At 33.2% G+C, this 17,734-nt stretch overlaps 2 protein-coding genes across 2 annotated transcripts in view; one reads left to right on the top strand and one right to left on the bottom strand.

Moving 5' to 3' along the window:
- Window positions 1-9,838, bottom strand: part of LOC109541268 — a 23,563-nt gene extending 13,725 nt beyond the window's left edge. The window contains exons 1-2 of the mRNA XM_019910079.2: window positions 9,546-9,838; window positions 8,329-8,540 (exon numbers count right to left, since the gene is read on the bottom strand). Of these exons, the coding sequence (XP_019765638.2) occupies window positions 8,329-8,386 (58 nt within the window). The 5' untranslated portion in view covers window positions 8,387-8,540; window positions 9,546-9,838. The remainder of the gene's footprint in view (window positions 1-8,328; window positions 8,541-9,545) is intronic.
- Window positions 1-17,734, top strand: part of LOC109541266 (rabankyrin-5) — a 73,604-nt gene that overhangs the window by 37,189 nt on the left and 18,681 nt on the right. The window contains exon 6 of the mRNA XM_048665995.1: window positions 15,631-15,857. Coding sequence (XP_048521952.1) covers window positions 15,631-15,857 — 227 coding nt within the window. The remainder of the gene's footprint in view (window positions 1-15,630; window positions 15,858-17,734) is intronic.

The following is a 17,734-nucleotide window of genomic DNA, read 5'->3' as shown; positions in this document are numbered from 1 at the left end:
TTTGTAACATTTTAAATGATAAACAATAAAATTGACTGGAACCCAGGAATTTCTTTTGAATTAAGTTGAAATACAGTCAGGAAAATATACACAATGAAAGAAAAAATAATAACAAAAAACTAATTTTCAGTAAAAACTGGGATACATATGCATTTAGCAACAATGTGTCTGATTCGCACCTGTAAATGTTTACACCTTAGTAACATCAGTTTAATCATAGAACTGCTCGACTTTACAACAACAGTGTTTTGGTTACAAGAATACGAGTTGTTTACATTGTTTTTGGTAAATGTTGACTGGAACCCAAGAATTTCTTTTGAATTATTTTTTCTGTTCTCCCTAAATTTCTCTAATAAATCTTCAGAAGAATGTCGCAAATTATGAAACACCCAGTATATTGTATTGCATATCCAGCGAGGTTGTTGAACTTAAAGTTTTTTAAATACATTTTATAGCCGAGCTGTTATCATTAAATAGGAAGTCAACTGACCTTATAAGTCAGGAAATTGGTCATAGAGCTCATTGTCATGCGATAAAAGAATTCGAAGATTCTTTGAATGTTAATAAGATTATAGGTTCGGCTTGTAATGTGCATGTGGGTGTTCTTAATCAAATTTGTACTGCCCATTTGAAGAATATTAAAATTATATTTATTTGTGTGAATTAATAAATGAAAGGACTGAATCAAAAACAGTCGCTTCACACAAAAACCTTAATAAGTTGCGAACCCTTGGCAAAATTCTAATCAAACAAAAAGCTTTTTAAAGATTATTTTATTACGAGTATTAAAAAAAATAAAGCTGAAATCATTTATTTTGACAGACATTTTTCATGTTTTCTCGAATCGTTTTCATTATCGACTTTATGGTAGCTTTGTTAATTTTTCTGGAAACAGAATTCCACTTTGAATGGCAACAATTTTTTTGGACACACTCTCTTCCGTAAGTTTGGGTGTTTTTCGTACCATTCAATACAAACATATTTTCTGCGCTGCCCACAGCTACACAAGGCTTGCCACACGACGAACTTCTTCGGAAACTTTGACTTTTTTAGTTCTGAACTCTTCAGTGACCCCTAGTCACATAGAACGTACGTTTCGTCATCCATGAGGTAGCAATCCTTTTTTTGGAAAAAATCAGTGTTCAATTTTTAAGACCAACAACCTGGCACAAGATCCGAAAAACATTAAAAGCTTCGTTCTCAATATCAGATGGCAGATCATCACTTGAACTCATTTTAAAATGTGTAATTTTTAGACCCAACTTTGACAATGGTCGACAGATTTATCACCGCACTAGTGCGGTAATAAAGATCATTATGACATTTTAAAGAGTGCCAAACCATAGTCATTGTATTTATAACAGTTGTGGATAAACATTATATATAATATATCAGCAGTGTTTAGGTTCTTGTATGTAAAATCAAAATATTTTGAAACAAGTTTTCAAGTAACTTGTGATAGTTTGATGCGACTTATGGAGAAGCGAAATAGCAACTGACGTTTACCTTAGGTTTACTGTTTTTCAGCTAAGTTTCCAAATCAAAAATAATTAATTTATTGACACGTTTTGTCGTAGTGTCCGTATTTGATTAATGTACATTTTTTTGGTTGGTATTATACGAGGCAAATTAAACACAGGAAGTTTCTCCTCACTTTCGTCGACGTTTCGACCCTTTATTGGGGTCAGCCTCAGGACACCGAACTTAAATACAATGATGTTTCTTGTATCTTTCTTTTGGCTTAATCGCATAAATACATAGATGCAATGCAGTGACTATCATGTACCATTAACAATAGAGTAAATGCCCATTTTTTATAAAATTACAACACAATATAAAAACTGTAGTCAATTAAATCCTTTTAATTTAAACTATTATTCAAGTTTTATTCAATTTTTTATTTAATACTGAGGATGACCCCAATCAGTGGCTACTTCATCGTTATGACCCTAAAATATGAATTCACATTAATAATAACTTAATAACAATTTATAATTCTGTAAATTTACAAATAAAGTATTTCAAAACCACGTTAATTCCATTCAGGAATTGTAGCTTACGATACATCGCACACTGGGGTATTAACAATATTAAACTGATTCTAAAAAACGTTTCTAAAAATGCTCATACATGACAAGTCGACATAATTCGCGAGTTCAACTACCGATGGTGGCGCTGCGAAACGTCAAATTACTCGTTGTCGAGTGACAGTTGACACTTGTCAGACTTGATTATTTATTGGAGTGGATGACATCTATCCCATAAAACAATACTTAAACACTTTCCGATCTGTTTCTATGTCCTTAAAATCTTGCCAAAGTTGATTAGGACGAAACAAAACAAATCACAGATACCAATGTGACACCGATGTCAACAAGACAAGTGTCAAATTATTAATTAACGTGTAGTTATAATTTTAGCCACCAGGAGGCGCTTGGAAGTTTGAACTCGCGAATACTTGTTTACTCTGCAGTGTCGAATCATTTGTTTAGCTGGATTATTTGGATGTCATTTTACGTCAAATATGCGACTTAGAGGAAATCTTAAATAAATTGTGAATTTTTAAGTGTCAATTCATCATTTTGATTCGACAAACTGGGCACCGATTTAAGATGAATGAACAACCTGCAGGTGTGCATTTTAACATATTGTACATATAATATTTCAAAAAGTGGTCTTTATAAGTAATACTTTTATTAATTTTATATAAGAGGGTTCAAAAATCATGTGAAAAACAGCAAGTATGACTTGAACAGAGAGGTTTAGTTAACTATTTTATTGAATTCAGCTAAGTTTATATATACTTATTACTGAGTTAACATCCAGCTTTTTGATGGTTAAAAGACTGGCTGCTACTTTTGACTCATTTTTGACGAAAATAGAAAAAATCGCTCATTTGTTGTCACTGTAAAGCTACAATCCGTCAACTATACATCAGGATGTTTAAAAAAGTCGCGGCAATATTTAATTAATATCCCTCTGGACATGAATCTTTTGGAGGACCGGGAGACCTGCGGGAGTATAGCGCAGTCAGCCAAGACCCACCCTGGGTTGTACCTTGTACGTATGTATGTAATATTTAAGGATGTGATTTCTTAGGTCATTTTATGAGAAAACTCCGATAAACATATAAGTATACTTAAAATTCCGGTGCACAAAATTGCAACGAATTGCTCGCAATCCTCTCTGAAATATTTGGCTGTTGCGGAATTTTTGACTAACCCTGTAGAATGCAGATAACTGTTCATCCTTCAAAATATTAAATGTTTACTTATTATTTGATCCGTTTTTAATTTAAAACGTTTTTAAAGAAATATCTGATTAAAAAACCATTTCGATCAGAAATTAATATCAAATACCCCACTGTGCGTCGATGCTACCGTATAACTTTTTTATGACCTCAGCCCCCCCCCAGATCAAAATCCTGGATTCGCCACTGACCTCAATCAAAGGGTCGAAACGTCGACAAACATGAAGATAAACTTCCTGTGTTTAATTTGGCCCGTATAATACCAACCAAAAAAATTAACAACAATTAAATTAAACAATTGTACTTAATTTGATTAATTGCGCAACCAATGTAATGTAATAACTTGTTGGTTGTAATGGTATATTCAACATTAAATAATGTAGACTCAACCGCTGTTTCATATTGTATTATTTGGCTTAAGCAAGTCAAACGTAAACCATGCTATTGACTTTTTAATGTCCGAAACGGATTTACTTGTTATTTACTTTACCATATTGCATAAATAAGTCTTTTTATAGACCAGCTATAAACTCGTTACATTTATTCGGCTTTTACCACTGTCACAATAATATGGCTTACACGTAACTAATTACTAATTTGTTTATAAATGCTATTTAATAATTTGCCTAATACGGTGACGAAATAAATAAAATTGTTCGTTTCAAAACTTTTTCAAAAGCAATACGTGTAGGTATAATACTATTTTTGTTTGAAGCAATTGTAAGGTTTATATTTCTTATTTTTGAATTATTTAAAATGCTATGTCTTGCAGCCGGTCCGTGTTGAATGTTGGTGATTGTTAGGAGTTGTTATTATTTGTTTGTTTTTTTTTCTAAAATCTTTTTTACTTAGAAAAACTATTTAAAATGTGTTTATATAAATTTCCCTCAGACACCGTTAATAATGGTGTTGAATATGATCGAAAGTTTGTGCTGTTTAATAAGCACTATTGAATTTACATTGACCTTTGGGTTTTTTGCATTGCATCCAATACAATTTTTACAAATATGTAGAAATAGAGCTAAGATTCGGATTTCATTTAGAGTTGATCTTGATTTAAAATTAAGTTTGCTGCCTTTCGCAATTGTTTTTGTGAGGAACTCAGTTAAATTAAGTTTTTTTGCTACAGTTTCGTTTTTTAATTTATTTTGCAGTTTCAACTGAGATTTATTATTGAAGATCATTGAATTGTTTATATCTGTTAATTGTGCATATATGTAATCTATTTAAATCTTTGAAGTTTCGAGGTTGGTGATCCTGAAAAACTCGAACTTATTTCAGCAGTTGTATTCTCTATGCAAAATGATAAATTAATTCACAGTTCCACCTCCACAACTAACCATTTTTTTTCGTAATTAGGCTAAAACTTTTAGAACAAAGAGCCATTACGACTTGTGACAGGAGCATGTATACAATTTGACTAATTAATTTTCATAATATGTAGTGTTTCCATCACGCACATAACTAGTGTAAATTGCAAAAAAAATCATTATCGTATCTTAATAATTTAAAACTCGATTAGTTGTGACCTAAATTATTTGGCACCGATTATTAAATTAGCTATTTGAAGGTCGATCGTATCTCATATATTTCAAACTGATATTGCAATCAATGTTCCTGAGTGAGTCATTGTTGGTCATACATAAAACTTACATAAGAAACATTTGGAATATGGTAAAAAAGTATACAGTAAAATTAAACATTCGGGTAGTTCGTTTTAATTGCTTACCGGCCCTAAATCGGAAGCCCGGCAACATTGTTTTAAAAAAATTGAGTTTATTTCGCAAAGTTTTCTATTTGCAAAACTAGCCCATAATTTGTGAAGAAAACGCAATACCACCACATATCAAGGAAGATATTTGTAGACAAACATGTCAACCTTATCTGTCTCTGATGACAACGTCACATTTGAGGTTGATTTTTAAATTGTGCTCTTCAAAACATAGAATGTGTAACAATGTGGAAAACTCATCAAGTACCTGTCTTTCGAGGCCTCTGAATCGGTCAAATCGTTGACAAAATAGAGACGGTTTTAATATGTTGTTCATTATATTCAAATTGATTCTACTGAGAAAATCGCACTCCGTATAAAGTATTAATTGAAGAAGCAATTTATTTTACTTGTATTTAGTTTGTAAGAACTTAACTCTATATTTCAATGCGTACGCAGGGGTTGTGTATCCATAATTTATCACTACTGATAACACAGCCACACAAACCAAAATTATTTTTTTCATCTGGTGTTGAGACCAAAGATTAACTTAACATGAGACACTTATATCCTGTAGTATTTTGACCTTGTGGTCAGTTTCACTCTATCAGGTCAGGATCAAGGTCATATCTGTATATGTACAGGGTGTTCGAATACTGCGTTAGCAAATGTTTAAGTGTGATTCTACATGCTAAAATAATGGTAGTAAGTTATGAAACAAAAAATCAAACGTTTTTTTTATCTATTCTGGACATTTTTTCACGGATCAAATTGAAAATCGCTGGAGAGTTTAAACTTAGTGATATCTAACTTTCTGATCAAAAATTGTTTCTCCACTTTGCCACTAGACGACACTTTACCTGAAAGTCATTTATATAGAAAGAAATATAGCAAAAGGAAATATTCGATTTTAAAAATTGCATAATATTAGACAAAAAAAATCTTCTTCAGGGAATTAAGAGGAATGTCGTCAATTGTATAATAAATTTAAATGTTAATTTCAGTTTGTTGATAATTAAAATAATTCATTTATTTAGCAATTGCACGAATGAAAAATAATACTGAGTTTCAGATCTAGATGGGAAAAATGTGCATATAAATGTTTTGATTCAAGTATGAACATTTGTCAATAATTTTTTTGGTTAACTTATTTTTTGAATTTATCTTAAATAACATTCTATTAAATATGTGTAGGCAACTGGACACCCAGCGAAACCGAACGTTTGATTTGATATTTTCTATTTACATAATACAAGACATTAGATTTAATTTAATTTGTCACGTTTCTACCTGTTATGAAGTGATTGCAATAGACGAATTTTATTTATTAGGCATAAAACCGCAAATTATTTGCTTCTCTCGATTTTTGTTGAAACTTGCATACAAACAGACAAAGCAAAAGAACTGTGAGCGAATATCTTTCTGTTTTGTCACTTCGGTTCCATTGAATCGGAACATAGTCGATATTCATCAACATTGACTATTGTGTGATTTGCCAGTTTAATAAAATTGTGTAAGCAGAGCTAAATGAAAAACACCGATTTAAAAATCCAATAAATAGTAATAAATTTAATACTTGCCCCCATTTCATGCCTTTAACTTGAAGGCATTACTATTTTATTTTTATTTCATTAATACTCCATAAACTATAACTTTGGTCGCACGTCATCAGTGACGAAATTTGACTAACAACATAAAAACAATTATGCATGAAATTTTTGTGATAAGTTGAATCTTTTTTGTTGTGTTTTGTGCATTGGAGAACCTCACGCAATCATAAAATGCGAAATAACTTTAGAATACGACCTAATTTAAAGCGATGTTGATTATTTATGTTCATCTTTAAAAAATATTAGCCTGGTGAAAATTGCAATGCTGCCGAATCGATCGTAGATTTATCAGAAATTTTTTGAAGGCACATGACGTTTTTTGTTGTGTTTGTCAGGTCCATGACGTTTGTGCTGATGGTATATTTGTGCTTTTGAAATAAACCATTATTCCATAAAGAATAATCAGCAAAAGCGAGACAGGATTGAGATAATTTAATACTGCTTTGAGTATTAAATATATGGGGATATATATGGGGATATATATATATGGGAATGGCAACAACGCTCGACAGACGATTGATGACGTGCGACCATAGTTATAGTGTACGGAGTAGACATAAAGTTTAGAGATTAGTTTAGAACGGTCAGTGGCAGCCCTTCTTGAAACTATTATGTTATATGGATTTTCTTAAAATTTTACCACTGTTCGGACACTGCACTCGTTTTCAAATTCATCAATTTCGTAGGGTTATGTATGCTTTAGAGATCGGACTTTGGTTCATTTACGAAGGAAGCATTATTTCAGAGTCAGATGAAAGTTTGTATGTTTATCTATGAGTCATCATGGATAATTTAATCACATAGACATGTTATCTATACTAAATTTCCGAATTTAGCAGCCGATCCACTTTTTTCAAAGTGTTATTTATAATATAGAGTGAGACCCAGAAGTAATGTCTAATGAAAAAACTCTCGAACTCGTCAATTTTTATTTGTATTAAACGTATTTATACAGCGTGATCCAAAATCAAGGTACGTCTATCAACTTCATTTATTGAAATGGAAGCTCTTATTTTGGTTTCAATTTTCAATTCTCCATTGAATTTTAAGTAAAATTCAGGTACTGTCTTTTAGCCAAATTCGAGGAATTTACGAGGCAAAAAAAAATACCAAAATAACAATAAGAGTTTATTAATCGTGTTGGATATTGTCAAGCACACATTTTGAGCATTTAACTTGATTGTTTTTCTGTTTCGTGGAATAAATCGGTCTTTTTCAGGACTAGGAATGGACAATTTGAAGGAAATCGTCGCTATTAATAATTGATAGATCTAATTGTACATTTCTGGGTAACTATTGCGTTTAAGTATAGCGCATGTTACCTGAATCATACTTAGAATTCAAATTTAAATAAAAAGCTTCCTTTAAAAGAAATGTTGATGATCGTAACCTATTTTTCGACCACAAAACTGTTCGCTGAATTTTAAATTAATTTAGACATTAGCTCTGGGACTCACCTTATAGCTATACTAATAGTCTCCCAAATGACCATTCAACTACTTTTTCTGCTCAATAGCAAAGTTGACAGTGCACCTTCAAGACAAAAATCTTGAGAAATAARCTCWACATGTTTTCGYGCTCGCCTAGTTGGCGAGATAAYCCCGAAACAGAATCACACCCATTTTAAATTCCCTWGTGTTATATTATTCAAAATTCAGTGKYTAGAGGACACCTTATTATATGGCCACTCCGTGTACACTTTATGTTCTGTTGGTCTGTTCTAGGGTTTCAATCATTTCTAGCACTACTTCACTTACTTTGTATGAATAAAACTAATATCACAGAGACACAGTCTTTGCCCGAATCGAGCAGCATCGTTCACTGTTTTATATCGACATCGGCATACATAAGTCAGGAACTAATTGCAATATAATTCTATTAGGCAATATGCAATGAAGACAGTTCTTCATTACTCGTCTTCATTCATCAAATGCCAGAAGATGACTTGCTATTTTAATCGTGGACTTATCTGAAAGAAACACTGCAGTCTGTTAAGTGATTTTGTAACATGTTTTAGTAAATTGMGTTACGTWTGTAAGTATATGTTGAAATTTAAATATKTATTCGAATTTMCWTTATTTATACCCATGTATCAGGTGGAATACATTTAATGGATCATTTTATTTTAAACAAGCGCTGCTGGYTACCGTTCAGTGTTTACCAGTTGAARAAGACAAAAGCATATTTCAAAGTTAGTGTTACCGATTTATATCTACCGCCGTTTTTTTGCAGATTGCCTTGGAATTTTGAAACCGCAAGCGATAGRCAGWTTGACAWGTGACCTATATAATTTTTTACAATATCTTTGTTTAGYAAATRAAAAAYTAGATATTATGAGCGGGTGTAGAAAACGTGGTAAAATTGAATTTATGATTATAWTRATAAATCACTTTTATTTTAAAGTATCTACCTCAAACCATTAGCTTCTTGAGTCATTTAGTCTGAGATTGTATAAAGCATTACCTATTTTTATAACCAGCAAAGTGAGGAATTCGAATATTTATTTGCTCATTGGGAATTGCTCGAAGTGAAAAGTTAAATTTAGCTAAAAATGCAACAGAAACGAGTCTAGTCACATAAATTTTAAAATTCTCGGGCGGTTTAATTGGGATTAAGATTTTTTCATGGTTTATCTTCACAACTATAAATGTATACACTCCGCTTATATAATTACAAATGTAAAAATCCATATAGATAACACCAGAAATTGTGTGATAGTTTTTATATAAATAAAGATATTAACAAGCCTTTAATCCACGAGGAAAAAATACATTCGATACCCGACCGAGTTAAGTTAGTCACATTTTTGCCAAACGATTACAAAAGGAAAACAGACGTATTGTGAATAAATGAATTTTTATTGCCAGTTTATGTGCTGGATAACGAATTGAAAATGTGTTAAACGGTTAGTGTAGTGTGTATTTAAGTGTTCTTTTTATGTTTAGTTATTAAAGTTCAGTACTAGCGCACTTACCGGATATGCATCTACATCACATACATGCTGCAAACATAAATAACAAAATAAATATTATTAAAAGCCGCGCACTTTGCACTATTAATGTGATATCTTTTCGATTTGCCGAAGGAAAACCGCATTGAAATATAAACAATTACATTTATTAGATCAGCTTGTTAAACCTGTTGGCATTTATTAAGTTATTTATATGGTAAAGTCTGGGGAGTTGTTTAAATTTTGATTGTCAACGGCGGACTACACGCGTTCGCTCGAGGTAAACAAAATTGCGCTTAATATTACGACGTTGTCAGGCTGGGCAGTGTAGATTATTGATCAATCAATGCATATCAGTTCAATAAGTACTACAATATTTGCACAAGTTAGGAAAAACTGTCCAACGTGTACATTATATGGACTGAATTAGTTAGCCTCGGCATTAAAAATACATGTTTTACTAGTAGTTTTCGATTCAAGGGCGAAAAGTCGTTTTCTGATCGAAAGTACGTACTTTCGCCACTGTTTTTGATGGCGAAAGCATCACTTTTACTCACAAATTTTCTGCATCCCGTGCGGAAAATAATAACTTTCGCCACGCACGCTGACAGCTGGACTTTGTCACTGGCTGTTTTGACAACATTTTCAAAGCCTTTTTTCAAAACCTGATACTTTTTCCGACTAGTTTCGAACGATGATCAAGAAAAGTCGTATAAGGAGCGCGAGAAGAAAGTCGAAGGCTCTCCACTGCGTGCATGACTCAACTTCAAGCAGTGGCGAAATTTCGACTTTTGTCTCTTGTACCGTAATATACTAACTATAAGGAGTTAAAAAACCAGATTGTCGCTCTCTTATCGAACAATTTTTTTAAATCCAATGAAAGACATAACGCGAACAATAAGTTATAATAAATAAAAATAGCCCAAAATGAATATCATGTATTTCATAAAATTGGCGTCAATTCCATTTTTTGAATGTCACGTTTTGACGTTTATAATTGTTCTAAGGCGTACTTTTGTAAGCATATACAGTGAAACAATGAGCGCTGAAAATTCAATGTTCTGTGTCTCACCGGAAGTTACAGATACCGCAAATGTCGGTTTCAACTTGCAACCTTGAAACAGCTATTTAAGCTGTTTGCTGTTGCTTTATCAGTTGTATTCTTTCTTCTTTTACATTGATCGTTATTTGTAATATCCTGTCATTTATATACAGGGTGTCCCGAAACAGTATTAGTTTTATCACTACAATGAGAAAAACAAGGCATACTTTTTTTATGCAAAAAATGGGTCTATCTAACTGCTTGGCTAAAATTTGGCAACACCTTTTTGTACTCATTATAAAAGTTAATTTTGACTGTACGTGTACAATAAGAAGATTTCGGATAAATTTCCAATTCAAAAAGACGTGTATCTAWGAGCCACTTTTGCTACAAAAATTTCACGAACTGCAAATAAATGGGGTAATAATTAATAAGAAAAAATKACATTTATTCTTATTAATTATTTTTATATCTATTTATTAACTTGTCACTTTGAAGGCCCATAATTCTATCAGGAAGCCAGATCGGAATTTTTTTATATGAAGTACTAGCCTTATTGTCAGGTCTTCTGTTGGCCCTATCATTGTTGACCAACAATTTCGGGACACCCTGTATTGCTCTTCTTCCATGCACTGTTTATATTTTGTATGTATYAACACTCCCACTTCTGAGTGTCTCTCTGTTTTCACGATTTGATCCACTATACTGGGTGATTCAAAATTGACGTCATTCCTCTGGAGGTGTTGTCTGGAGTGTTTTGAGAGGACAGGAAAAATAGTWAAAAAATTAGATGGTATTAACATTTGAGATATTTGCAAAAAASTAGATCCGAAAGATGGCGTAATTATTATAAACTCCGGTTACCATGGAAAAATRCAGAAAGTGACAATAAAATTGATATGGATAAAATATAAATTCAATASGTTTCSWTAAATGTGGAACGTACTTTTTCGAAATGTCAATATGGTCAAGGAGATATTGTTCTTTATTGTTATCACAACCCCGAATTGATGTGTATACAAATAAACTTACCTTTCTGTCTTTAACTCCAAACAAATTAGTACCTGTGTAGTCACGTTATTATGCACTTTTGTCGAGCAGCTTCTCATATTCAGTTAATTAACTTCTGCTCAATTTGTACCATCAGTAAACCATTGATTTAATCTGTCCTTGTGTTCTGTGTATTTTACATACTTGGTAGGAATGTAGCCCTTCGTTGGTATTTATTTTGTACCTGGGAAAGTGTCTGTTATGCAATGATCTGAGTACCCCTGAAAAGCTCTGCTATAATTATTTCCAATACCTTTGTGTCTGGAACCCGAACATCTATTGTCGTTCACTATCTTCCTGGAGCCAATCGTCCTGTGTCTAGCTCTTTGCTGGTGTAAGTTCTTACAGCTTCTGCTATGTTACTGTGAGATTTCCCCATAACTAATCGCATATTCGCAAACTCGATGTTGGCGTACATTTTGTGGAAGAAGCTTCAAAGGGAAGTCACAAATGTTGACATGAGTTTAACAAATGCTTGTTATTATTGACAAAGGCTATCTACATGTAAAAATCTGTTAATGACAAAAACATCATTGCCGCTTTRAMCATCAAACAAATGAAGAAGTACTCTTTTAATATGAAAAATTTTCGCATTTTGAAGCAAATATGGTAATTATTTTTTTCARAKGCCTGATACCGATTCTCAGATACGAGTRTACATGCYTTRAMTTYCGTTGATCRTCAAGAGTCATAGTTCGGTTCTTTGATGATGATTTCTAAGCAATGATGTTGAGRASTCAACAATTTTTTTCCGATAWTATTTTTACTGGAGAGGCGGATCACACGAAAGTGTGAMCTGTGTATTGGTAATATTTGAAAAACAACCCGCCTTTACGTAATGTTAATGAGGCAGATTASCTTGAAAAACCTTGCCGYCCGTCTGATCTTGTTTTTTTTGGYTCAGTTTTTGATTAATTTTTTTTCCCKATTTTTCCTGTACCTATAAACACCCCCAGAGMAATGACGCCAATTTTGAGKCTCCCTGTATAATTTATCYAAMMCAAAACATCARAACATTTGTTACATGAGRYTTTTGGTTGGCACGAAATTCGAGCCATRTCGACAACAATGTAGAAAGGCTTGATATAATTTTTGCGGCCAGACGTATAGTACATCCGCGGCATTTCCACCATTGGTCGGACAGAACGCAGATACAAAGTTTTAAGTAATGCGGGTTTGAATTTATTTATTTCAACTTCCCACAAGTTTTTATTATTCATTATTTTTTATCGGGAACGTGTGCAGTGTGCAGCTATACATCATTCATAAAAAAATAAAAGCAAATTAGTAGCTACTAATCATAATAATTTAATCTGAGTAACTTTGCATAATATGCATATTACCAATAAAAATATTATAAATTAATTATATTACAGTGCCTCAAAACATTTTCTCCAATTTTGACAGGACTCAAATAAGAAATTTTGTGTCAAAATAAAATAGCGGCTCTTAGAATGACTTACGGGCCTAATTGTTTTCAATTTTAATCAGCTTAATACAGATTATTAGAAATTTATTGACAATGCCACAATGTATCCAGAAATCCCAGAAATCGAGTATGTGGCAATATATATTTGGCCCCATAGATCACCATCTGTCAAAATCACAGAAAATGTTTTAGAAAACACATTCTCAGTTTATGACGTACTTCTCGAATCTGCAGTAAAATGACGTGGTTACTATTTGAAATTATCAAGTTGGCCCCTGCCTAGCCTACAAGATGGAAGTAGACGTTTTTTTCTAACACGAATAAACTTCCCTCTCTCTGATATTAACTTTCTATTTGACACATTTTTTCGTTGGATCACTGTATCACAAAAAACAAACCGGTATATTTTTTTACGATACACAAAAGTCAGACGAACCGTTTAATATTCTATATCTAGCAAGCAAAACTCTGTTGATTGGTTTTATTTATATAACCATTGGTGAAATCAGTTTTGATCTTGCGATTGACCATTAAATGGTGTCGGCGCCAGAAAACGAATGCCGCTAATGACGTCACAAAGGACATGGGGGAAACAGATTTATATCGTGGAAGTCCATCTGTACTCTTGTCTGAGTCAGATAACGGGAGACCTCTTGTCTGAAGCATGATTCAATAGGAGTATTTGTCTGCTGTGAACATTCGTCACCATCCAAGTCGTAAAGTATCGGGCGAATTTATATATTTACAATATGTTGAACATATCAATTTTTTTTTAAATTGTCTAGGTACATTGGGTCACAAAATCCTACATAGATTTTTTGAATTGCCTGTAAGGCATTTGCTATTGGTTAATTATACACTAGTCCAATATAAGAAACCCCTGCACGGGAAAACTTGAAATGCCCCAGTATAGACTGCAAAATCTAGACGGAAAATATATATCGTGTTCTACGAGTTTGGCTTCGACCTGCGACCCTTTCTTTGTCTCAATGAACAACACATCTTAACGCCGGAAAATCTGCAAGCTTATTCATGGACATGAGCGGGGCCTTTGACAGCGTATGGCACATATGACTATTATACGAGCTGCATGGACTACAAACGCGAAAATGGTTCAATAACATTATGAAAAAAGTACTTGAGACTAGACAGTTAGAAATGCAATTTACAATGTCTTCGATTATCCATTTTCTCTAGGACAAGGGTGCGCAAAGGATCATCGCGCTATCGCTTTCTCTATAATATACTGTCACGACATATGTACATACATAACCATGACTTCAATGTGGCTGTGACAATATGCAAAAGGACAAGTGTTACAATATGCTGACTACACTGCATGTATTATACATGACAAAGATACAGATAAAGCAGTGATATGGTTCTATACAGGGTGTCCTATGACATAAAGTCATTACGTAGGATATGTATTGTATAGGAATCGTTGTCATAATTGTTGATGATTTAATTGTTATAATTAAAATAATTAGAATGAGTTTAAAATTGCTTTAGAAGTTGGCCAACATGACCATCATTCTCCTCGAGACATAGTCTAGATCTTTTTGTGGAAAATTTAGTTAGGTGATATACAGGGCGATTCAAAATTGGCGTCATTCCTCCGGAGTTGTTTTAGGAGTACAGTATAAATAGTAAAAAAAATAATAATTAATAAAAACTGAGATATGTATTTGCAAAAAACTAGATCAGAAATACGGCAGCAATGTTTTTCAAGGTAATCATTAACATTACGTAACCTTTAGATCGTCCACTATATGCGTCAATTCTTAGACCCAATCGTCCAGTGTTTCTCTTCCTTGTTTTATAAGGCATACTAGCAAAGACGGATCCAGCTTTCAAGTCAGGGGAGGGTCATGTAGTAGAAGTTCAGTCTTTTGTTGTCTATGAAATTAGAAAAAATATCGTTAATCGATATAAACTCAGCACAAGGGGGGGGGGGCATGACCCCCATTACCCTTCCCCCCTGGATCCACCCTTGCATGCTAGACAATTCCGCTTCTATTTAGCAGCAACAATTTTACTGAAGCAATTACAAACGCAATCGAATCACCAATTAGTATCACGGTCTCCAACAAACTTCAACAGTTTTTTTGCAAATTCATATTGTTTTTCGATTCTCAGTCCTGCTGTCCTGGCCCGAATTAAAAAATCGTATTATGAAATTCTTATTTATTTTGCTGAAGAAATACGCAGAATTGTACCAAATATAGACTCAGTCTACAGGGCGATTCAAAATTGGCGTCATTCCTCGGGGGGTGTTGTCTGGCGGTGTTATAGGAGTACAGAAAAACTAGTAAAATAAATTAATTGTTATTAAAAACTGAGAAATTTGCAAAAACTATATCAGAAATACGACAGCAATGTTTTTCAAGGTAATCTGCCTAATTAACATTGCGCAAATACCGGTTGCTTCGTAATTATTTAAAACTCCGGTATATAAACAACATAATCTACTTTTTTGTAACACCCTGCTTGTTTTTCAGGCCATTGAAAACAATCTTTTAAAATGTCCTAAGAGTAATCTAATTAAAAAAATAATAATAAAAGTTTAATACGCGACTTGTTTTTAGCTTTCAGATGTTGTTAATGTTTGGTCTCAACAAGGCGAATTACCTTTGGACCTGGCCCTTCGAGGAAAAAACGATAACATTGCTTCAACCTTAATTCAGCACAATGCTGATGTTAATATCAGGGACTCTGATGGAGAGTCTTTATTACACAGAGCTATTAAGAGAAGGGACAACTTTGCTGCCTTATTTCTCTTGGAAAACAACTGTGACGCAACTTTAACTACCAGGTATTTTAACATTTCGTTCAACAATACTGACAGTAAGAAAATTGCCGAAGATTAACAGGTCTCCAGGGCCGTTCTCGAGTTCTCGCCAGAGGTTTAACGTTTAAGTTTCACCACGAGGACGTAGTTTTATCCACAGAGTTCCTCTTTGATACCGGAAAAATATTTGGCGATTGTAGTAACTTCTCAACGGGTTATTCCATCAATACCCCTTTAAAGTACAAGGTTTTGGATGTGTTATTAACAAACTAAATCCAGCTTGCGAAAAGTAACAGGTCTGAAAGCAGACTTGGAAAGGGGTTGCAATGGCGTTGCAAATTTGTTTTTTGTCAATACTAGCCATGTAATGTAATTTAACACATGGAGTTATTATTCGACTTATTATTATAGATTTGACACTATACATTTACAGGGTGATTCAAAATTGGCGTCATTTCTCTGTTTTCTGGCGCTGTTATAGGAGTACAGAAAAAATAGTAAAAGAAATGAATTGTTATTAAAAACTGAGAAATTTGCAAAAAACTAGATCCGAAATACGGCAGCACTGTTTTTCAAGGTAATCTACCTAATAAACATTGCGCAAATACCTGTTGCTTCGTAATTATTTAAAACTCCGGTAACCATGGAATTATACAGAGTGACAATAAGATTGACAAGGATAAACGGTAAATTCAACAAGATTCGTTGACTGCGGAACGTACTTTCGAAATGTCAACCTGTTCTCATAACCTCGAATTGATGTTTAAAAATAAACCATACTTTAATGGTTAACTCCAAGCAAGCTAGTGTCTGTGTAATCTCCTTAATATCCACTCTTATCAAACAGCTTCTCGTATTCAGTTAATTAACTCCTGCTCCCTTTGTATCTCCTTGTGCTGTGTGTATCGTCGTATCGCCCTTCCACGGTATTTATTTGGTACTTGGGAAAGTGTCAGTTATTGTGCTCTGAGTGCCCCTGGAAGGCCCTGAAAATGGATTGTCGTCCACTATCTTTCTGGAGCCACTCTCCTCGCCCTTTGTTGGCATGAGTTCTTTCAACTTCTGCTATGTTAGTGTAGCATTTCTCCTGAACTAATCGCATATCCGCAAATTCGTGAAAGAAAATTCAAAGTAAGTCACAGTTTGCCAAATTATTGTTATTATTGACAAGGACTATCCACCAGTAACTATCTGTTAATGACAAAAAACATCATTGCCGCTGTGACTTTTCATCAAAAAACTGTAGAAGATAACTTTTTTATATCAAAAATTTTCGTAATTTGAAGCAAATATCGTAATTTTTCTTTTTGAATGCTTAAGTATTCTAATATGCTACCAATTAAACATGGAACAATTTCAAAATAATGCTTAATAATAAAGTTGAAATTCGATCTTCAACTGTTAATATCTTCTAGAAAGTTTCGGAAATTTTTTTAAACTAATTTTTCTCGTACAAGTCCGTAATTTTTCCCCAAGTGAGCTTCTATCACCCCTTAAAAGGAATGACGCCAATTTTGAATCACCCAGTATATTACACATTGTATAAGGTGTCCCGTAAACCTTCGACAATATTTCGCCTGATGAAAGGTACATCCTTTCAAGTCAGAAAATGAGGAAATAGCATTAATGAAAATATCATGGTTTGCGAGACATTTAGACTTATTTGAAATTCGACCAAAACTCACATCACTCTATATTTCGTACTATTAGTCTGATGTAGCATTGTTACACATTACGTAAAAATATTTATTTTGTATTTTAGTTTTGTAAATGGTGGTTTAAAAACTTATCAAATTATTTTGAATGGATGCTTTAGATTTAAAAAACCTATATTTTAACAAACAGTTTTCATAACCCCATTTCTATGAGCTATTTTTTGCTTGCTACTGTAGCAAACGATT

This window comes from Dendroctonus ponderosae, unplaced genomic scaffold (assembly GCF_020466585.1).
Source record: "Dendroctonus ponderosae isolate FM_Combo_2020 unplaced genomic scaffold, Dpon_F_20191213v2 Dpon_F_20191213_4, whole genome shotgun sequence".
NCBI classification, from domain to species: domain Eukaryota; kingdom Metazoa; phylum Arthropoda; class Insecta; order Coleoptera; family Curculionidae; genus Dendroctonus; species Dendroctonus ponderosae.
The sequence above is the reverse complement of the archived record's forward strand: the minus strand, read 5'-3'. Positions and strand labels throughout refer to the sequence as shown.